Source organism: Fusarium tjaetaba (genome assembly GCF_013396195.1).
Source record: "Fusarium tjaetaba strain NRRL 66243 chromosome Unknown NRRL66243_c0000178, whole genome shotgun sequence".
NCBI classification, from domain to species: Eukaryota; Fungi; Ascomycota; class Sordariomycetes; order Hypocreales; family Nectriaceae; genus Fusarium; species Fusarium tjaetaba.
This window is the reverse complement of record NW_023501374.1, coordinates 31,290-53,174: the sequence shown is the minus strand read 5'-3', so window position 1 is coordinate 53,174 and position 21,885 is coordinate 31,290. Positions and strand designations below refer to the sequence as shown.

General features: G+C 47.9%; 10 protein-coding genes across 10 annotated transcripts; 7 read left to right on the top strand and 3 right to left on the bottom strand.

Annotated features, from left to right (window-relative positions):
* Positions 1-155: 155 nt before the first annotated feature.
* On the top strand, positions 156-1,771 carry FTJAE_8316 (cytochrome P450 monooxygenase; the record flags this gene model as incomplete). The annotated part of the gene is made up of 5 exons (XM_037355119.1): positions 156-579; positions 681-866; positions 936-1,222; positions 1,284-1,408; positions 1,459-1,771. The coding sequence occupies 5 exons, from the start codon at positions 156-158 to the stop codon at positions 1,769-1,771; spliced, it is 1,335 nt and encodes a 444-aa protein (XP_037204617.1).
* Positions 1,772-2,898: 1,127 nt separating this feature from the next.
* FTJAE_8315 (capsule polysaccharide biosynthesis) lies at positions 2,899-4,134 on the top strand (the record flags this gene model as incomplete). The annotated part of the gene is made up of 2 exons (XM_037355118.1): positions 2,899-3,455; positions 3,507-4,134. 2 exons carry the CDS (start codon positions 2,899-2,901, stop codon positions 4,132-4,134), a joined length of 1,185 nt encoding a protein of 394 aa, XP_037204616.1.
* A 1,650-nt stretch (positions 4,135-5,784) lies between these two features.
* FTJAE_8314 (uncharacterized protein) lies at positions 5,785-6,709 on the top strand (the record flags this gene model as incomplete). The annotated part of the gene is made up of 5 exons (XM_037355117.1): positions 5,785-5,869; positions 5,979-6,111; positions 6,164-6,185; positions 6,236-6,558; positions 6,601-6,709. The coding sequence occupies 5 exons, from the start codon at positions 5,785-5,787 to the stop codon at positions 6,707-6,709; spliced, it is 672 nt and encodes a 223-aa protein (XP_037204615.1).
* Positions 6,710-7,185: 476 nt separating this feature from the next.
* On the bottom strand, positions 7,186-7,830 carry FTJAE_8313 (uncharacterized protein; the record flags this gene model as incomplete). Its single annotated transcript, XM_037355116.1, has 3 exons — positions 7,186-7,476; positions 7,532-7,753; positions 7,813-7,830. 3 exons carry the CDS (start codon positions 7,828-7,830, stop codon positions 7,186-7,188), a joined length of 531 nt encoding a protein of 176 aa, XP_037204614.1.
* Positions 7,831-11,877: 4,047 nt separating this feature from the next.
* Positions 11,878-12,153, top strand: FTJAE_8312 (uncharacterized protein; the record flags this gene model as incomplete). Its single annotated transcript, XM_037355115.1, has 1 exon — positions 11,878-12,153. One exon carries the CDS (start codon positions 11,878-11,880, stop codon positions 12,151-12,153), a length of 276 nt encoding a protein of 91 aa, XP_037204613.1.
* Positions 12,154-13,209: 1,056 nt separating this feature from the next.
* FTJAE_8311 (uncharacterized protein) lies at positions 13,210-13,857 on the bottom strand (the record flags this gene model as incomplete). The annotated part of the gene is made up of 1 exon (XM_037355114.1): positions 13,210-13,857. The coding sequence occupies one exon, from the start codon at positions 13,855-13,857 to the stop codon at positions 13,210-13,212; it is 648 nt and encodes a 215-aa protein (XP_037204612.1).
* Positions 13,858-15,048: 1,191 nt separating this feature from the next.
* FTJAE_8310 (uncharacterized protein) lies at positions 15,049-15,988 on the top strand (the record flags this gene model as incomplete). The annotated part of the gene is made up of 3 exons (XM_037355113.1): positions 15,049-15,137; positions 15,224-15,637; positions 15,763-15,988. 3 exons carry the CDS (start codon positions 15,049-15,051, stop codon positions 15,986-15,988), a joined length of 729 nt encoding a protein of 242 aa, XP_037204611.1.
* A 716-nt stretch (positions 15,989-16,704) lies between these two features.
* Positions 16,705-18,275, top strand: FTJAE_8309 (murein transglycosylase; the record flags this gene model as incomplete). Its single annotated transcript, XM_037355111.1, has 2 exons — positions 16,705-16,858; positions 16,909-18,275. The coding sequence occupies 2 exons, from the start codon at positions 16,705-16,707 to the stop codon at positions 18,273-18,275; spliced, it is 1,521 nt and encodes a 506-aa protein (XP_037204610.1).
* Positions 18,276-18,727: 452 nt separating this feature from the next.
* Positions 18,728-20,480, top strand: FTJAE_8308 (hexose transporter; the record flags this gene model as incomplete). The annotated part of the gene is made up of 4 exons (XM_037355110.1): positions 18,728-18,911; positions 18,964-19,379; positions 19,432-20,041; positions 20,104-20,480. The coding sequence occupies 4 exons, from the start codon at positions 18,728-18,730 to the stop codon at positions 20,478-20,480; spliced, it is 1,587 nt and encodes a 528-aa protein (XP_037204609.1).
* Positions 20,481-20,854: 374 nt separating this feature from the next.
* Positions 20,855-21,611, bottom strand: FTJAE_8307 (uncharacterized protein; the record flags this gene model as incomplete). The annotated part of the gene is made up of 2 exons (XM_037355109.1): positions 20,855-21,268; positions 21,315-21,611. The coding sequence occupies 2 exons, from the start codon at positions 21,609-21,611 to the stop codon at positions 20,855-20,857; spliced, it is 711 nt and encodes a 236-aa protein (XP_037204608.1).
* Between the last annotated feature and the right edge of the window lie 274 nt (positions 21,612-21,885).

The window sequence follows — 21,885 nt, the reverse complement described above, 5'->3', positions numbered from 1 at the left end:
ACGGACGGATGCGTGGTCGTAGACTTACAAGCCTGTACGACGAGGGCCCAGAATTTATGCTGTCATAATATATAGCTCATAAGAGATGGTGCCGCGTGCAGAAAAACAATTTTCTTTTCTTCGTTCACTCAACAAACCCATTGACTTAGATTCCGATGGCTTCCTTACACGCTCACTCCTATCCGGCTTATTATTGCCTGTCATTCGTACTTGGCATTTTGACTCATCTGTTTGTTTTCCGCCGAGGCGAATGGAATCTCTACGTTTTCAACATCTTGCAAGCTTTTGCTGTCCTCGAAAGCATTTTAGTCTACATTGTTGCTCGAGCAGTCGAGGGTGGAGATTACACTGTATGGAAAGTCACTGCCATATCGTCTTACTTCACACTATCAGCCTTGATGGGTTTGTCAATGAGTATGCTCATCTACCGCGGCTGGTTTCACCGATTGGGTCGATTTCCAGGCCCCTTTTGTGCCAGGCTGTCTAACCTGTACATTACATTTCACGCCTTCAAGAAATTTCGCCTTTTTGAGGAGGTGCAGCAGTTGCATAGAACATATGGGGATATTGTTCGGATTGGTGAGTAATTGCTTTATGCGGATACTCCTTTCGCGAGCTCAAAAACTAACAAAGGCGGTGGTGCTCACATGTTACAGGACCTAGCGAACTATCTATCATAGATCCGCGTGCTTTGCAAGCTCTCCATTCGAACAGCTCCCCTTGTACTAAAGGCCCTTGGTACAGCATCGAACACCCTATCAAAGCTCTACAGATGACCAGAGATAAAGAGGAGCATGCCTATCGGCGTAAGGCATGGGACATGGCTTTCAGTTCCAAGGGTCAGTGCAGTATCTACGCCAGGCGAGGTAGGCTAACATGTTGAGAAGCACTTCGAGAGTATGAAGCACGAGTGGCTGGGTACACTACCCAACTAGTTGAGCAGATAGAGGCATCCCAGGGTGCACCGATTGACGCATCTTTATGGTTTAACTTTTATAGCTTTGATGTTATGGGTGACTTGGCCTTTGGAAGAAGTTTCAACATGCTCAGAAACGGAACAGCACACCCATTTATGGAACTGGTCCATTCTAACATGCTAATGGCAGGTTCACTGAGTCACCTGCCCTGGATTTTTCCACTTCTTAAACGCATTCCGGTCTTGAATCAGAAGAACCTCGAGTTTCAGGGATGGCTCAAGCAACAGGTCGACTGGAGACAGAAGGTACGCAAATGATAGATCCTGGCGGGCAGCTTGTGTGATGTACTAACGACTGGTATTACAGAATAAGCCAGATCTGCCGGATGTATTTTCTTGGATCCTATCTGACTACGACGCTCTTAACAACCCGACTGCTCAAGATACCATCAACTTACGCGGAGACGCTCAGCTTATCGCTGTAGCGGGCAGGTATGATGCCCTGTAGCAAGTGGAAGATGTTTGAACTAATCTTTCCTTAGCGATACTACAGCGTCATCACTTGCCTGTCTTTTCTTCGAGCTCGCGGTTAACCCAGAAACTTGCCTTGATCTCCAAAGAGAACTGGATCAATACTACGCAGAGCATGGCAAACTAGACCATTCAGGTCTGTCAAAGCTCAAATATCTGCAAGCTTGTATCAACGAATCTATGCGACTCTACCCGGCTATCCCGTCAGGCTTGCAGCGAATGACTCCGCCTGAGGGTCTGGATGTTGGCAGCACGCATCTTCCAGGGGATACTATAGTGACAATTCCAACTTATACGTTCAATCGAGGTAAGGGTGTCCGATAATGATGCTTTGGAAAGGACTAAAGGACGGCTTGTCTACTTAGATGAAAGACTCTTTACACATGCCGACAAGTTTATCCCGGAACGTTGGACAACAAAGAAGGAACTCACGAAAGACCCTTCGCTTTTTGTTCCATTCTCAATTGGTAATCGCATCCCCAAGTCCAGAATCTATTGGCCTAGCTAATGCCTGTGCTGCGCTGTAGGACAATACTCTTGTGTTGGAAAGCAGTTGGGCCTCATGGAAATTCGGTTTGTAGCTAGCCAGATCTTGCTGAAGTTCAATATTGAACTGGCACACAAAGGTGTGGCTAGAGACTTTGTTGCGGGTCTACGAGACGGCTTTACCTTGGCTATGTCAAGCCTCCACTTAGTCTTCACCCGAAGGACTACCTAGACCGGCCAAGGGAGGCGTTGCTGTTTAATGGATGGGATACTATCCTGCTGGAATTCAGAATCCCCAGCTCATCGGGACGCATGTCACTGTTGGCAGGGGAAGACATCCTGCCCTTTCACCTTTGATACTCTGGGGAGTGAGACTAGCTTAAGAATTGATATCATCCGTCTGTACAAGATGGTATTTACGGTCACTCTCTCAACTAAAATGGATCGCGTCTCGCTAAGGAGGCGTTTCTGCACTCTGTCCGGTATGCATTGTAACGAATCACTTACTACAGGGAGTCTGATGCCCTGTGGCTGCATAGGGGGTAGAAATTGCTCCGACAGTGTGCATAATTATGCTACGTTACTGCCGCGGAATGAGGACGAACGGCCCACGTAGAGTTTTGAAATGCTAACTGGCCGGCATATACAATAGGCGATCACTGGCGACAAGGGAAGCTGACAAGGGTGGCCTCAAAGTAAGTTCAAACCTAAAGCAAGGTCTTTTGGATGGGAGAAGAGAAAAGAGTAAGCGGGCAGGCAGATGCTTCCTCGGCTCGGCAGTTGGAAGATTGCGAATCTAGACGCTATGGAAGTATGTGTTGTATTACACCGCAGAAACACCCCAGGAGTGAAAACTTATAAAGGAGTAAGGCATACTTGACAAAAAAAAGATCTTCACCACCTCTCAAAGCGTGTTTGAATAAGAAGGCTCATTATTTCTCGTTTCCCGGACTCAAACTCGCGTCATGCATTTCGCTATACCTCCTGAGTATCAATCAGAACTTGAAGCAATTCAACCAGTTGACCTCAGATCCGATGAAGAGATTCTTTCCTCACTGGAGCAGTACAGGCCTGTTACTTCCGAAAAGAACATCTGGGCTTTTTGGGATTCAGGTCTACGGACAATGCCCTCCTGGTGCCAGCGAAATGTCATCGGTTGGGTGCGCATTTGCGGGCCTGATTGGACCATTCGAGTACTCGATAAGATACCCAGTTCTCCCAATCACGTCCTCAAGTTCATTGACAGGGAGATGCTGCCTGAGGCGTTCTTGAGCGGAACTATGGATGGCCAGCATGCCGGGCAACATGCTGCTGATTGTATCCGGGGTCCGCTTCTTTTCCGCTACGGGGGTGTAAGTATGGACGTTGGGTGCCTTCTCATTAGACACATCGATCGCATTTGCTGGGATTTGCTTGCAGATCCAGATTCACCGTACGAAATCGCGGTGCCGGTTCTGTATGGCCAGACGATTGCGAATCACTTCGTTGCCGCTCGGAAAAACAACATCTTCATAGAGAAATGGTAAGCCTTGAGAAGAACCCGATGGACAAGGGACTAATGATCATCGCTCAGGCACCAGCTCTTCATGCACTTGTGGAATGGTCGAACCCACCAGCATGGTATCAGCGACAATCCCCTGCTGGGATTCATCAAAGACATACGTTACGATGACGCTACGGACTTTCACTGGGACTGGAAGGTGCCGGTAACTCAATTTCTAGAGTACATTGCCCAGGTTCTGTGCTGGCAACGCTTGTGCTTAGTTCGTGATACGGGCGATGGCTTCAAAAGCTCTGAATACTGGCAGCGTAACATTCTCTGCATTGATGCGCTCAACGAAGTCTGGGGCGGCGAGAAGACATTGGGTTTCGATGGTATTGGTCCTCGGATGTACAAGCTCTTGACTATTCGTCTTGATGCCGATCCGGATTCGACAGACTACAAGGATGCGTACAAACTTGTGTGGCGATTATTGAGCAAATCAAGCTTTCAGAAGGTGACACGTGCGAAGAACCTGACGCACACACCACATCTTGGAACGTTGTGGGATCAGAACAAGGGGCAGGATTGTGTGCCGGGAACATTTGGGGAGCTACTACGGTACGGAGCGGTACACTTTCGTCAGAAGCGTGAGAACATTGAGCGCAAGGAGGCTTGTGAGCCTAGAACTCTCATAGAGAAAGGGCTCTTGGAGGCCTAGACAGTTCTCTACCTTAATTGTATGGTGACACGTTTCAACGTTCATGCAAATACCTGTCGATCACCGCATGTGCAAACTCATGTAAATGTGACAAGTAGATATCCTAGCCTACCCGGTGCGGTCCGTCCGGCTGTAATGCCCCGGAAGGCGGAACACTGGCCAGCATGTTTGAATTGGTGTCAATTGACTTCGGCTATCTTCTGTGTATGTTACATCTAGGCTTTTGGCCACGTAATGCATCACCAAGTTATCTATGCCGGTAGTTCTGGCGGACCAATCAAGGAAATGGAGGGGCCATGGGCGTTGGTTGAGTCGTAAGACTTGACGGCTTCTCGGAAGCTTACTGGCCAAAACAGCCCAATATGGATGAATGCAGATATGCCGGGCTGATATCGATGTCCTGTAGCAGCTATTGCCGTACAAACTCATGAATTGAGTAGCGCCTATAGGTATTTTAGTCCCTATCTTTAAAGCCCTATTAGTTAAACTAAGAATAAAGATATCTCTAACATTTTGCTATTAGTTAAATAGCCTTGGTAGCTTGGATCCCCTGGCGCTACTTAATTTCGTGACTTTGTACGGTATTGTTTTCGGAATCTGCAGCAGGTTTTCTTTCATTATCTCCCCTCGGTTTCCCACCATGGACCACGTTGTGTTCCTCTTAGCTAAGCTCAGTTTTAACAATCACATTATAGGTAGTCGAAAGCGGTGCTGTAACTGTGAAACCTTCTGTGTAAAAGGAAAGCCTATAAATAGTGAAGAGTAAAATAATTATAAGATAATTTACTAATAAAAGTGTTTAGTAGTAATGATATATCTAGGCAATAGTATATTATTTAATACACTAATGAAGTATTGTAAAGTCACTGGTTATGCTTGTATAGCATTCTGGATATTTATATTTTAGTATCTATCCTTATAAGTCAGATAAGGCTATTAGCTGCTGTCTAAATAAAAACATATTCTTAGTAAAACCCTTATGATAAACTGCACCATCCGAGTCACGACTTCATGGAGGCCCGACCATACACTTGCATTGCTAACCTGAATCGCCTTAGAGGATGAACCGATGTTGTCCAAGCGAAAGTACCTCGCCAACTTGCTCATAGATAGGCTCATGCCTTATATCTTGCACTGTATCATCCCGGTCTTTATCACCTCAACTGGAGGCTCTTCGTTCGGCAGTGCCACTGGTAGCGGATCTTGCAAAGGTGGCACTAAGGGGATGGGAGGAAGGCTCGAGGTTGTTGATGAAGCATTGCTCAATAGAAGTAGCAGTGTCGGTGCTGGTCTCTATAGACTTGGAGTTTGTGATGGGCAAAATCTCTCGGACATGCTCGACCATAATGTTCACTAGCTGGTCGGTTTAGACGTGTAGCAAAGGTCTGCTATCCTCCAGAGACTCCTAAAAACCTTCAACCGCCATCTTGTCGGAAAATCCCCGGCTCAGATCACCCTGACCTCACGTATCTTAGCTTGATTGGGTATGAGGCTACTATGAACAGGCCTCAGCTCAACCAATTTAACTTGTCTCAAACCTCATTTATTTGCTCACTTCGGTGCGCCTTAGCTGGTCGTCACACATCTTCTATTGTCTATCGAATCGATTGCTTGCAACCATTATTTCAAGTATCTCTTACATATTTCATCATGACTACTCCCCAGGTCTCCCAGGCTGATGCCAACCTTTGGCTCGCTTACGGCGTCAAACTCAAGAACACTTTCGCTCAGTCTTGTAATCTGGGCGACCAAAACCGCCTATAGGTAGGTATGGCTTCTGTACAATTTCTGTGCAAGTCTGTCATTTCTTATCCGCTTCTACATCGCACCACTCTCTTCTGCAGGTATCGCGGCCGGCAAGGGGGTCGACTCAGCCATTACTAACCTCGGCCTGCATGTTATTGGCGACACACTCTTAAGCCTTGATGAGCCTTTCTTCCTTCCTGGCCGACAGAGCTACTTCCAACGATGCGTTTCGTAAGTCGCAGTTCTCGACCTTTATGAAATAACTCGTTAAAAACAACAATAGGTACTCCAACAGCATTGAACTTGTAAGGAATCCCCCAACCAAAGTGCTACTGGTCTAAACAAACACTTGTAGCGCTCGGATAAAAACACTGGCGCTCAGGTTCGATACGATGATGCGCGTGAGAAGTTCGAGAAAGTCACCAAGTATTACACAGAGACCAGAAATGCTGCCCAGGTTGCCTGGCTTCAGGAGAAGAATGCCGGGTTTACCACTGATCTCCTCGATAAGTGGTCCTTGCAGAACTATCCTCAGTTGGAAATGGCACATAAATTCATGACGGCTGCCGCCCGTCTCTCAGCGGCGGCTTCTACCGCTATGGATGGCCCAATGGCTTCCATTGTTGGCCGATACCAGACTACTCTCACTGTCGCGAACGGCACGGCCGCAATCCATGGGTGAGTGGCTTAATTTGTTATCGTCTTTTCTAATCTCATCAGTCTGACCATGACCTGCTCCCCTGCGAGCGCCGATCAAATCGCTGCCGGTCTAGCTGGTGCCCCTATTGCTCCGTTCGAGCGTCCCGCATACACGATCAGTGCTCAGTAGCCCCAGTTGGTCGACAGTTGGATCGGCACATACGCCGGGAACTCCAAGAACCCCAAGAGAATCACTTTCAAGGCGAGCGACTCGCAGTCATCATGCGAGTACGCCTAACTTACATCGCGCCAACGGAAAAACTCGGGACCCGTCTGCCTTTAACCGTCTGGGTGACCCAGTGACATGCACAGACCAATTTCCGCACTTTTTGTTGTAAATTCATCGAATTAACCGGCTACCTACAATAGAGTTGTTCAGTCCTTTTTTTACTGACATGAACGAGTGTCACGTTGAGAGTATTGCATCACTAGAAGCATGTATAAAATCCTCAGGTAATGAAAGAAAGTAACGTGTTGCTAACTCAGATACTACTATTCATTTCTAGGAGGGAAAAACCTCTGCGCGGACTCAAAACCCTCCTAGAAACAACTTGACAAGGAATGAATAAAACAAAATGCCCAAAGCTTATCCCACAGCGGTTTCCATCAGTTGGTAACATTGGCGCGGTTGGACCAGTCGTCCTTGATCCTCCAGGTCTTGTCAACAGCCAACACGCTGTAAGAAACGCTCAGCTCATCAGTCCTCTTCTGGTAGAAGACCTTGAGCTGGACCTGGTTGTTAGTCTCGACTACGTTTGCAGTCAAGCCGCTCTTGGGTGCAATGTCGACCGACTTGCTCTTCAAGACTTGGCCATGCGACCACTTGGAGCCGGGCTTCCCAACACGGCTAAGTTCGCGAAGTTCCAGCTTTGACTGGTCGACGTAGAAGACACGGACCTAGATCAAAAGGAAATGTAAGCTTCGTATATAGTTTTTATAGTGCTTAACTGACCACATCCTGCTCTGATCCATTCTTGTAAGCAACGGCAGCAAGAATAGGCAGCTCCTTGTTGACATAGACATAGTTCCCCTCGACTTTCAGGTTTTCAGAGTTGTACTGCTCATCCTGGGTCTCGTCCTGAGTCTTGCTGGTCCAGTAGGAAATTCTGTAATCCTCTGTGACATGGAAAACAATGTCTTGCTCGGCGACGGGTGTCGCGACGGTAGCAACGTCCTGTGATCATAAGTCAGAAACGCAGTTATGGGTTAGATAGATGCTGGATGTGCTTGTACCTGAAGTTGAGAAGACATCTTGGGTGATGAAAAAGGTGGGTTTCTTAAAGAATTTGGAGTAGCTGAAGTAGGGCTTGTTGGGTTGTGTGTGAAGGAAGAGAGATGAGTGTGAGCTGTTTCGATGAGATGATGGAGGGGATCCGTCACGCCTTTTATAATTTTCTCGCCGTCCCATTTCGACTCTCGATGCTGCTTCTCAAGTTTCTGGGAGTCTTTGGCGCTGCGCGTCACAAGCCTAATTGACATCAGAACAAGGATCAAGCAGGCCATACAGAGAAGACACACTGAAACGAGCGTGATAGACAGAAGCAGTTGTGGTAGCCATGCTTCCGACCCGCAAAAGGGCGTAAAGTCGAACATCATACCTGGCTTTGGCTTCATGTTTGGTTGTGGGCACCCCGAAAATATTCTCTAGTGGAAGCTCTTTCTTGTACGCATATGTAGAGCGGCTGCAGTATTCATTCAAGCCACTTTCTATGTCTCAAACGCAGACTTGTCGCATAGTCACAGACTAACGAGGCATACGAATTCAATTTCAGCTCACCACAGTCTTTACAGCCAGCCACTTGATCCCTATCTCAGACGCATATCAGCTCACTAAATGTGCTATATCACAACCTCTATCAGATATCTCAGTTGCTAGTTGTGATGTGGCTCATGTCCATGGACGAATGTTAGCGTATAATGTCGCAATGGTCACAGGTGTACAAGGTCAACTAGAGTCCAGATCACGGAGATGGCTTGTCGGCAGATGAAATCTCTAAAAGCTAGTCCCGTAAAACAGCTCCAGCCAGCCACTTGATAGTATATCCTATACCCTGTAGAGACAGCGGTACATCGCATGTGTGGATCACTGTCGCCCTTTGGAGATTAATTAGAATCACCCATCGTAGACTTTGGTAAGTCTCTTGCTTGGTAAGAAGTTTACTGTATCAGGTTAAAGACATAAACATGAAAAAGGTTAGGGCTTGTGTAGCTAACATTACCCAGGTCGTCTATCTGAGGCTGGTCTAAGTCATCCTTCGTGAGCTTTTAAATCTCTACTAATAGCCAATTGCGTTGAGCCCGCACTTATATTACAACAAACACTTGACTGCTATCGATAGTGATAGGCCTCGGGCTGCGAACCTTCAGGAGTTTCGCGTACCGTAAGTTCTGGGGGTTATATTACCAGTCATGGCTTGCAAATAAGCTAATCGCAATGATGAAGGTTGATTGCGTAATAAGATACATCACTAAGCAGGTACTAGCACCAGCCACAAACCGAAACTTAAACTCGCCAAGATATGTGACTGTGACACGGGGCACCGGGTTCTACTTGCGACTTGGCTAGCCTCGAACTATTGGCCTCGGCTTTACTAAAATACCGCGTAGCCAAGGCTTAAATAGCCACTTTAGCCATTCATGGATTGCCAGCTCGCCTCTTACAGCCACTTACAAGCATTCTCTCAAGCGTCCTCTTGCGTAGCCTATCCTTCTTAGTCTGTTGAGCAACACTTCACTTTCTTCGTAGTATGATGAAGCGGTGACAGGTTGAACTGAGCTAAAAGGCACGCGCCATGGAGGGATAGTGGCTTATTTGCTGTTAGGCTTTGCGAGTAACAACTTGAATCAGCACAAGCAAGTGTTTTCTGTTGATACAATCAGAAAAGCATTTAGAGGTAAGGTGCGCTATTGTGTGATGAAATCCGGCAATATACGGGCGCGGTCGCTAGAGTTGCATCTGAAATTTGGATCGTGAATCGTTATAGGGTATTCCAGAGCCAGTACAGATAAAGTGAGCAAGCAGCTGAGATGATACCATTTCTGCGGCCTAAGTTCCTGTCTCGCTTGGCTCTACTCTTTTGGTCTCTAGCTCTGGTAAAACGAGCGCTGAGATGAGACATGTGGAGTGCAAGTGATGTTGTTTTCGACTTAAACGCTGTGGCATGAACTATACAGTCCTTCTTAGCTTATCACGCCCGTATGGCCATCATACGCAATGCAGTGGGGCTGGTCAGTCGACGGCTAGCAGGCTACACGAGAACCTCGCAATTAGGTTCACGGTCTACCCTCATAGGCAGATCGTATATAAACCAATAAGGCGAAACTGAGGTCCCCATGTGGCTTGATGTTTACTTCACGAATACCTCAAACATACAGAATATTATACAGAATGAGTTGCAGAAGCCATGTAATGACTACTCCTCTCTGAGCTAAGAGGGACTACGCAACGGGCCGCTGAAACAACTTGGTCATCCGACTCCTCCCGCCACCAGCCAGCCACAACTGCCGAAGCTATCCCCACAATAGACTCCAGCCAGCCACCTCCACGACAAACGAGACCATTTGCAGTAACTGGTTCCCGTAATAGCCTCTTTCAATGCTCCGTAGTCTAAGCCTTTCCTCTCGCGTCTTTTTATGGAGTCTGCAGGCCGGTGAACATACGATGTTTAACGCATAGACCGCCCGATCTGCCATCCTTCCCCTGTCTCATGTGACAACCACGCGTGACGGAATTGACCCGCGGTTTGTGGCGTGCATAAGCGTAAGGTTTATTGAAAGCAACAGTTTCGGATGATTCCAGGCCTTGACCTAGGATACGACGTTATGTAGCTATGCACTGCCGGTACTCGCTACAATGAGAACCATAGCCCACGAAGTAGACATAGTTTATTATGAGCTTACCTCATGAGACATCGTGAACCAAGTTGCGCAATTATCAGGGCGCGATAGAGGTAAGATCCAGGTCTGTCATCAGAGCCTCGCGGAGTAGCTATCATCAGCCCCTTCTTCAGTCGTGGCATCTGTTAGCTAGAAGACGTTGCTTCCGATATAAGTACAACGCGCTTTTATGACTGCACCGGGCGATCGAATTGATTCGTGTGACAAGAAATTTCTCCTCAGGCTCTAGTCCCTTTCATTGACCAAGAGCCTCTCCTATTCTGGAAAGAAAGGGGCTGGCTGAACGTTGCCTTGCATGTTTCCATCAGGACATAATACTTGATATACGTTGCTGGAATGTTATATCGGACCCTGGTTGTGTCTCAGTCCATAGCCTCGTATCGCAGCTACAGCATGGGGTACCGGAGTCACAGGACAGCCATAGGAGCCCTTTGTCCGCCTGCTGCGCTTAGTCCACAGGTCTCAAGCTTTTGCCATCACCAGCTATAGGCAATGGCGCTGCAACTCATGATAAACAGGGCCAGCTGAAGCGACTGTGGAGAGCTGAGCTGCGAGATGGCGGCCGACGATCTGTCCTGTACTTGCATTCCCTTTTTATGTCAAGGGCGTTCGATAAGGGCAAAGGAGATGCAGCCTGTCTAGCAAGAGACTCCTCGAGCGTCGCTCTCGGTGGCTTTCTTCTTGCTGTCGTGCTTTACACCTCCTGCATCATCTCGTCATCTTCTCTATCCTCGTTGGACCACTAGAGCGCCAAACATGTTGACCAACTCGTTCCTGCAGTTGGCTGTTCTGCGACAATCCTACCTAGGCTTACTGTCGCTGGTGCGTTCTTTATTCTCTGATCTTGACACCTCCCTCTTTGATGCACTACGACTAACAATCAATGTCGCTTTTTGGATCCGGCTGCTGCTTATGGCACTGTTGCGCAGCCGTCACTAGAACTACCGGACGCGGTTTCAAATACTAGCTCGACTATCGAGAGCGAGGCTCCCCTCGAAGAGTGTGACCCGACAATCACGGTTTGCGAAACAACAGCAAATGTCAAGGTCGCGCGCACACACAATGTCACAAGCTACGTAACAAACTATCATGTGCATGAAGAAAGAACGGTTGGCAAACTATTGAATGGGGGGTGATGTATCATACTGACGCACTCACAGGAGTTGTCTCACGTCTACCCGTACTGTCGTCTCGGTCGTTGTCTCAACGAACACGACAAACGTTGAAGGTATGACCCAAATTGAAGAGTCTATTCTGAACTGTACTGCCAAAGCAATAAGGTCAATGCCGTGACACGATCGTCTACATAGAACCAACGCCACTCATCGTAACCGTTGATGCCAACACCACTACTACTCGGGAGTTCGTGCCCATCACCAATATTTCATCCGTTGCTACGTCATGGTTCCACAAAAGAAGATCTCCCAACGTTTCATCAAGCGGACAAGCACTGGCCTGGCTCCTGGGCCCGGTGACGGCTCTGCTTCACCCCCGTCCAACGCGCCATCCCAGCAACCTCCGCCGGCCACTGGGTCTGGAGGTAACTACAGTTCTGGCCAGCCTGCTCTAAGTATTCCTGCTGTTGGAGGATCTTCGGGTCAAGGTAGTGGGAGTCAAAGGCATGTTCATGTCGATGAGCACTTCAACCAATGTCCTAGGGACTTTGCCGACGGCTGACTAACAGTAGATCGTCTAGTTCCGCTCCCTCTTCTTCTTCCCAGCAGTCGTCCTCCACCATCGAAAGCGTGTGCGGGAGCATATATGGAACGACCTTTAGAAGCGCTTCTCAAGCCTCAGGAGCTTCAGCTAGCTCAAGTGTCTCAGGGGTCTCACGTGCCTCAGATGTGTCGGGTGCTTCCTCGTCCACCTCGTCTTCGACCTCGCGAGGCACTCGGTGATTTAAGATTAGTGATCAAGCTTCATGCTGATGGACACAGTCTTGTGGACATCAGGAAGTATTAGTCAGTAGCTTAGGTTTGATATTGTGAAGCATGACATGGAGCAGTGTATATTCTCACGTGCTGTACCATTCTTTGTAATTAAGGAGTGTCGTTTAATCTTGGCCTCGTGTATTCCTGCTCAGATATGGGCCATCTTTAGTGTTATGGCTGTGCTATGCATAAATATTATTGTTTTGCCTCTCAGCCTGAAGGCTTTCGTCATAATACCTATATAAATGATTGCTGCGCATTGGGTTTAGCTTTTGCTGCCAACACAGATGATGAGCTCACGAAAGCTATTCTGTCACTAGAATTAGGGTCTATGCACCATGCACTAAGCATACCCTCTTTACTTATATTTTGCATCAAGTTAAGCGAAAAAGGAAATGGTTCTAGATTATCATCGTTCTCCCGAAAGATATTCCGAGGATCAGTCTCTGGATGTACTGGTCAAGTTAGGTATTATAAATGCCTTAAACAAGCTTCCCGCGGGAAGTCTGCCTCCCGGGTCCTGTATTTCTTATCTTATCTCTCGCTCGGCCGCGCGGGAACTTCGGATTTCAGCTGCTCTGAAAGCAAATCCCTTACTTACAACGACACCTTTGATATAGTCTACGGACAGGGTTACTCCCGCACGATATCCCTGTTAACTGTCGGTAAGAGCATTGGGCATTATTAGGGTTATTAAATATCATATACCGAAAGTGAAGCTGGTCAACCTAGGAAGTTTCGCATTAGACTAATGAGGAACAGGAGGCCCAAGCATGAGATAGAAGATCTTTTGGCATTAAAACTAAGGCCAATCCAGACTCCCGTCAGTGTCAGGCCTCTTCATGGTAAACTCAGCTGGCTGAGTTACATCCATCATGATTGGCTCCTTGTTCATCTTGTCATCAGTCCTCTCAGCCAACGGCTTTCGGAGAAGCTCTTCCACACTCCCTTCAAACCATTTCTTGATGGTAGATTCTTGATCAATTCCAATTCTGTAAGTCTTTCCGTTGCCGAGATTCCCCGCCTTCCACCATTTCCAAACTTTGGGTTGCGCTTCGTTTGCCTCGCTGTATTCCTTGGCTGTGCTTCCTGGCGGAAGTTGGATGCGTCCTACTCCACTTTCCATGCGTGATATAGATGCTTGTATAGGATATTTTTGTCCAGGATATAGTGTTAGGAAACAATCTTTGTTCTCTTCTCGCAAAGACCCTTCGTGGTCGGGGCCGCACATAAAGATCCTGTTTCGGCGAGCCTCAGTGCCGGTCTCCATGTCCGTGAAGGTAAGGCCGCCTTTATTCATGGGTGAGTCGAAGAGACGAAGGCCTTGAGTTGGGAACGTAATTGGGCGATTATGTTGGAGGAAAAGGTTAATGGTGATGGTATGGTCATGATCAGACTCCAAGTCAAAAATGGGAGACGAGGTGGAAATGTATGCTTCGATAGAAGGCATTATGAAGTGGTTTCTGCCGATAAATGGTGTATAAGCTTGGAAGGATATGTTTTCGAGTAAAGATAGGATAATCACAGACGGGAGCTATATCCTGTATGAGCTTTGACAAGTGACGTAATCATTTAGGCATCACTTCAGTGGGTGTGAATGTGAGAGTGATGTGACGTGTGCTGCAATTAACTCTGACGATTCCAGGTTCAACTTGGAGCTTACCTCTTGAATTTCGGCTTTTCAGGCTGCAAGAAGAAGTCGACGGAGGATTTGGACCCCACGGGGATGTTGGACGGCAGTTGAATTGGCTGATATCTGTAGGAGCTGTTGGCCGATCCTCCTTTATTCTCATTGGCAGAGACCAAACCTTCTGACTATCACGCAACACCATGAAACAGCGTATATGCATGTAGAATCCTCTGTTGGTTCTGCTCGCAAAGAACGCCTGATTCATGAAAACCATGAGAGGTGCTCGGACTGCAATGAGGGATTATCTAGTCAAAAGGAAGCAGAGTGACGTTGTAATTGCGAATTGATTTTCGCCGCAAAACACGGATACGAGCCTTGGCCTGGAGGGTGTACAAGCCTTTGGAAATGAGGCCTCCTATTTTGGCAACGTAAAAATCAGAAGGCACTCCGGTATATCGCGCCGCAAGCTATGGACCGATAGTGATTTACTCAAATTCGAAGCTGAAAGGTTTCATGAGAACTCTTTGGCTCATCTAGTATCTTGGCTTCCAAGAGATGTTGCTCTAGACATCGTCTGGACCCATATGAATATCGTACCAGCAGTAGATTTTGCTAGGGAAAGATTACGATGCAAGCAGAGGGTAACCAACATGATCAGCGGTCATAGCACTCGATCTATTTCTGACTTGACCATGTCAATGCCTTCGATGTTGGGGAGCTTTCCGGGTCTGCTGGCGATGTTGCCTTCAAGAGAGTCCACGACCAACAAGCAAGATGCCTGTTTGAATGATAAGAGATGACGAATTCCTGCATTACTGTGGTCTTCTGGTGGTCAGAGATTGAGGAGCCTGAGAGGTGAGCAAGATACTTGAGGCAGTTCTATCTAATCCAAGCGACAAGCTTGGAAAATGGCTATTTAAGACCATCCTTCTCGCTGTTAATCTTAGCTCTGTAGCACCAGAGCAAGCTTTAGCAGAGCAATATATCATTATCGTCTACTCAATACTTATCATGTACTTTGGACGCATCATTACCGCCTTGAGCCTTCTAGGTGCCTCAAACACCCTGCCAACCCAGGATGGTGTTGTCCTACGCGGAATGTGAGTTCTCCTCTTCTCAGGAAGAATCACCAGGGTATTCCGTGCTTTTTCTATCTTAGACATCTGACAACACATAGTGAGACTAGGTCGTTGCCTAATATGGCATGGGATGATAGTCTCCCGGATGCAAAAGCACAAATGGAGAAATTCCTGAAAGCATGGCCCCAAGTCATCGTCATGGCCAAGTTACTCCATCTGAAAACCGATCCAAGCCTCTATCAAGAAGTCTTAAAGCACTACTTTGAGGAAAAGGATGCGTCCATAGTGGAGAAGGTTTGGAGGGGACTCATAGGTGCAAAGGGTCAAGATGATCAGGGTGACGGCACAGGTAATCCTCTCATTTTTGACATCGTCCTCACAAACAAGCCTACCGACAAGGAGCCCTGCCTCCGAAAGGACAATGTTAGACTTGCATGGCTTGAGCCTGTCGGCGACGGCACTCGCGCTGTAATGAAGATATATGACAAAGGCTGGCAATTTCCAACCATTGACGAAACCTCGTGCGATAACCTGGGCGACGAAGTCAGCGGCAAGATGAGTACTCTGCCAGGGATCATACTCCACGAATTGACATAAGGGATCTCTTGATGCGGCATCTCAGCTTTTCACGACTGACATTATACAGAGATTTCCAGCCTCTTGTGGATTGGGATATTCTTGATTACACATATGGGCCCAAGAACACTCGTTCTGCAGTCACTAATGACGATATCGTGACCATTCTTAACGCCGATCAGTACAGATGGATGGCGCAGGAGTACTACTGGTCACTTATATGTGACAAGACGTTCAAGGCTCCTACTAGCAATGCAGATTACCTTGACTGCCAAGGCACTTGCGTTATTCAGTAAGGGAACTGAAGGCGGCTCAAAAATCCGACTATTATCTGTTGTAACTCCCGTCAGTTGGGATGTAGGGCCAACTTGTTTTGGGCCTGTAACGGTTTCTCATGTTCTTGTATTGGCCATCGACATTGAATCCACGATCTTGGGCAGTATCGACACGACCATCGACATTGGAAGGGTGAGAGTGTCGTTGCTGTCGTCTGCGTGGCCTCCGGCCATTTTCACTCTTTTATCATAGATAACAATTCTGTCATTTCAATGAAAATAACTGTTTAATCACACGTAATTTTTGTCTAATTTACTGTCTTACATACCTCGCTCAAGCAATTTGTACCGCAAAAACTTAATGTAGGGTAGACCACTTCTGTTACGACCTGTCATTTGTTGAAGAAAACAGCGATCAAACACGCCGTGCCCATGGTAAATAATATTATATCATCACCCCGCATTTATTGTGCGTTGAGTCAGAGCACTCTTCTACAGTAATCCACGCGTTGTCTCTGATGGGTCGATAAGACTGCCTACTTCAACCATCGTCCCCTCAATTTAGCGCCAGCCGATTGGGTGGATAAATACATTCAGCCCAGCCGGATATCACCAACATGCATTTGTCCACGAGGTGCGGGAACATAAGTATCAACTCAGCTGCCGATGCCAACTGCCATCTCGAAAGGGTCAAGCCTGCGAAAAAAACAAATCAGAGACAATATACTGCAGCCACAATGTCGCCCTCCAACCCCATCATCCCTGGCTTCTCGCCCGATCCGTCCATCGTCAAGGTGGGCGAGTGGTACTTTCTTGTCAACTCCACTTTTCACATGTTTCCTGGTATTCCCGTCTACGCTTCCAAGGATCTTGTGTCGTGGAAGCAAATCGGTAGGTGACCCATGTCTTAATGTGTGTACGGTCCATTGATGGCGATGTAGGAAATGTTATTAGTAGACCGGGACAGGTTATTCTGAAACAATCTGATACTGAAGTCAACCGTATGCCCGATGCTGGAGAGGTAATGCTCGCGACTGGCGGCCTTTTTGCACCAACAATTCGGTATAACAACGGTACTTTCTACGTTGTCTGCACCAATGTTGTGAGAGCGACGGAGAATACTCGCTATGCGCTACAGAACTTTATTGCTACCACGAAGGATATCTGGTCAGGTCACTGGAACGACTTGATCTGGTATGACTTTGATGGCATTGATCCCAGCATTCTGTTCGACGATGATGGAAAGACGTATATCCAAGGCTCCAAGTCGCCTGGCCCATACACCAGAATCGCTCAATTTGAGATTGATATCGCAACTGGCAAGAAGTTATCTGAGGAGAAGATCCTCTGGGAGGGGACCGGCGGTGTTTATCCTGAGGGACCTCATATCTACAAGCGAAATGGCTGGTACTGCCTTATGATTTCCGAGGGAGGAACTCATGAAGACCATATGATCACCATGGCTCGATCCCGCGACGTCTGGGGACCCTACGAGCCATGTCCCGAGAACCCAATCTTAGTCCCGGCAAGCAAAGACATGTACATTCGTCACACAGGCCACTGCGACCTGTTTGAAGACGAGAACGGTCAATGGTGGGGCGTCCTTCTCGGAGTCCGCAGAGACAAAGATGGAAGATACAACATGGGACGAGAGTCCCATCTCACACCCGCAAAATGGACCGATGATTGGCTCCGTCTTGAATCCGTTGAGGCTGAAATCAACACATCCCGACTCGCCAGTGCAACCACAGAGCAGGGATTGACAGCAGTGCAGGGCGTGGATTTCCTGTACATCCGAGACCCGGTTTTGCAGAACTACGAGATTGACAGCAGCACGATCAGTGTAACATCATCGCCCGTCGATCTGTCACATCCCCAGGAATCACCCAGTTTTGTGGGTAAGCGACAGCGTCTACACGCAGGTCAAAGCAGCGCAACATTCAAGATCAACGCATCGTCAAAAGTCAAGACTGGTCTGGCAGTATATAAAGATGAACACCGGTACCTGCGGGTCTTTTACGACACCGCTGAAAGAGCGGTAGTTTACGAATTCGTCAATAACGCCAAGGATCTTAAAAAGACGGAACAGCGCGCTCTGGACAGGGATGTTGACACCATCCAATTCCGCTTTGAGTACACTGAGCAGGAATATCGGGTATTTTACTCAACCGGTACAAATTGGGAGCATATTGCGACGCTTGATACGCTTGATATGACGGGTCCAGACTTTGTAGGTCCCGTTATCGGCGTGTTTGCCTTGGCGCAGGAGAGTGTCACGGTTGAAGTCGTCGATCTGCAGGTAGAGTAGATAAGACCTCCCAATGCCAAGTCAATCAAGATTGAATTCGGCTCGGCTACGCTTTGTATATCCGGTTCCAGCCTATTGGTGTGATCGTGACTCCCAGACACATGATTGTTGGTCCTTGATTAAGCTTTCAGCCTAACATTTAACCGCAAAAGCCCAACAGGCTAATTGACTTCTACGCCCGCGCGTGTCTATCACAATAATTAACCGCTTTTCGCCAATTGGACATGCAAATTCCCCATGGGGATGATTTTCGTTCCTCGTAGCTCGGATAAAGACAGGCGGGGAAAGAAGCTTCAATTTGGGGTAGGCCGAGCCAATCGCTGAGCGTGGAGGTCCGTTGGTTTTAAGCTCTCTGATCGTCGAGTCAGTGATATAAAGATACTGCATCTCCCCACTGTTGATCCCTTCTCTCAGATCTTCACTCACTGGTACTGAGGAACTCTACAGGCATCATGGGTCTTCTCACTCCTCCTCAGCGGACCCAAAAGGTCATTCCTGATAAGCCAGCAAAGGGACATTTCTTCTTTGCTGGCAAGGAATTTGCTCGTGTGCCTTGGTGGAAGAGGTCTAACATGCGCATTTTATACTTTTACATTGTTATTCTCATTCTTACCAACACTGCTAATGGTTTCGATGGTAAACCTCACTGCACCATGGCATCGCTTACACAGTTTGCTAACATGACCAGGTTCTATGATGAACGGTCTTCAGACCCTCTCGTATTGGCAAGAGTACTTCAACCATCCACGTGGTTCCATCCTTGGTCTGTTCAACGCCTCTATGAGTCTTGGCTCTCTTATTGGTCTTTTTGTTGTCCCTTATCTGGTCGATTGGGCTGGCCGTAAGGTCGGTGTGCAGATTGGCTGTATTCTTATGCTGCTTGCTGTTGGTCTTCAGGCTGGAGCTCAAAACTTTGGAATGTTTGTTGCGGCACGTATCATCCTGGGCTTCGGTGATTGCATCGTTCTTGGCTCTGCGCCTCTTCTCATCGCTGAGATTGCCCATCCTCAAGATCGTGCTATTCTTGTGACGCTGAGTGGTGCTTCTTATCACTCTGGTGCTTTCATTTCTAGTTGGGTTACATACGGTACCCTTCAGATCAAGGTATGCCATTCCAGCACAGCGAAGAAGAATGTGTTTACTGACATTTTCTCAGAGCAACTGGTCCTGGAGACTTCCCAGCCTTCTCCAGTCCATCTGCAGTGTCATCATCCTCATCGGAATCTTCTGGATGCCCGAGAGTCCTCGTTGGCTGCTCAGCAAGGACAAGCACGACGAAGCCCTCAGGGTCCTCACTCACTACCACGCAGAGGATGATCCCGAGGACGAATTCGTCCAGCTCGAGTTCAGTGAGATCAAGGCCGCCATCGCACTTGACAAGGAAGTCGGACAGACAGCCTGGGTTGACTTCCTCAAGACTCCTGGTAACCGGAAGAGAATCGGCCTCATCACTGCCCTTGGTTTCTTCAGTCAGTGGAGTGGCAACGGATTGATCTCTTATTACCTCAAGGGTATCATGGATGCTGTCGGTATCACCAAGGCTGAGACTCAGCTTGGTATCAATGCAGGTATGAAGACGCAGGGTTTGATCATCAACACCGCTTTTGCGTTCTTCATTGATATTTTCGGTCGTCGACCTATTTATCTTACCTCGACCATCGGAACTTGCGTCATATTCACTTTCTGGACCATTGTTTCGGCGCGATACGATATTGACCCCAACAAGGCTCTTGGATACGCCTTTGTGGCGCTGACCTTTATCTATGGTCTCTTCTACGATATCAAGCGAGTACCCCGCTCTAACGTACCCTGCATTCAGAGCTAACAGTGTGCAGGTCTGGTCTCATGGCCAACTATACCACCGAGATTCTGCCCTACGGTCTTCGTGCCAAGGGTTTCACATGGCTCAACTTCTGTGTCACCGCCGCGCTCTTCTTCAACCAGTACATCAACGGTATTGCTCTTGAGGCTATGGGCTGGAAGTACTACACCATCTACTGCGTGTTCCTCGGTTTCGAGGTGTATGTCATTTACTTCTTCCTCATCGAGACCCGCTACACGCCCATGGAAGAAATCGCCAAGTACTTCGATGGCGATGCGGTTGATGTTGGTGAGGTTGCTAGGGCTGATATGAAGGAGAGAGGTGTTATGATGACGGAGGTGGATTCCAAGGGACCTCGTGCCACTGAGATTGAGGCTCGTTAGAAGAATGAGATGCCTTGGTGAAGATGAGGCTGATGACAGGACAACGATGGAGGAAGGCAGCATATCATGAGTATGCCCGAGAAAGTATAGATGCTGTTACTTCTTTTAGTAGCAATCCACTTCTCACTGGAGGAATCACACAGCTCCCGATTCAGTACAGTGACAGTCATTAGAGAGGCCAGTGATTAGGTATGGTTCATATTATTGGGCCGAGAGATACCTCTAGCGTCCATCCCAGCAGAATATATATACAAGAAACTTTTTTCATATGAACCATTAAGTCCAGCTTGACACTATCAACACACACAAGAAATAAAAACAGCCTCAGAGCCTCTAGCTCTGTCCCCACCACTCCATCATGCTACTCGCCCGCCTTAAAAGTTGGACTTGGCCTTGGTGACGACACCAGACTTGAGAGCAACGTCCTTGACGACGACCTTCTTGTTGTTGACGCTGGTGACGCGGACCCAGGCAGTGTCGTTGGGCAGCGTGCCCTTGAGGATCCACATGTTGGGGTCGTTGAGCGTGGTGGCCTTCCAGGTCTTGCCGTTGTCGCTGCTGACCTCGACGGCCTTGACGCGGTGGGTGACGTTCTCGATGGTAGCGGCGAACCAGTACTTGGAGGCGCCACCGTGCATGTGGACTTGGAGAGGGGACTTGAGAGGGCAGGCAATCCACTTCCACTTGATACCGTCGACACCGCCGCCGGTCATGCCGTTGGTGAGCTTGCTCCAGGTGGCGGGGGTCATGTCGAGATGGTTCTTGTCGCCGCCAGTCTTGTTGGTGACCTAAGCCAGTTAGACAACGTTGTTCTAGCTGTGTAATTTGACTTACCATGATCTTGAGGGACTTGCCCTTGTAGGAAACCTGAATGCATCCACCACAGTTGGCGCCATCCTTCCAGATATCCTCAGAGACACAGGTAGATCCGTCAATGCCAGCGGGCAGGTCGTAGCCGACAAAGCTGCAGGCGCCCTTCTGCCAGCAGTCCTCCTCAGTGCAGCCATCGCTGTCTCCGTATCGGGTGCCGAGACCAGTGAAGGTAGGGTTCTTGGAAGTAGCAGCGGCGTTGGCAACCGTCGAGGCTGCGGCCAAGAGGGTGACGAAGTAAGTAGAAAAGCTTCCGAACATGTTTGCGTTGATGTTAGAAATGAATGAATGTAATGTAATGTCAAATGTGACGTTTTGTTGTAAATGAATGAATGAAGAAATAAAAGGTTGGAAAAAAATGAATGTGTTGATGAGATTAGATGTTCGTTGGTGGTTAGAGCGTGTCTAGTCTTATATACAAACCCAACATTCCAGAACACCACCAAGTAATTTCCTTGCTGATGAGCTGACTAGGTTCACGATGCTGACGAGGTTTTTACTAAGTGCATCGATCCCTAGCTGTTTCCAATGCCGA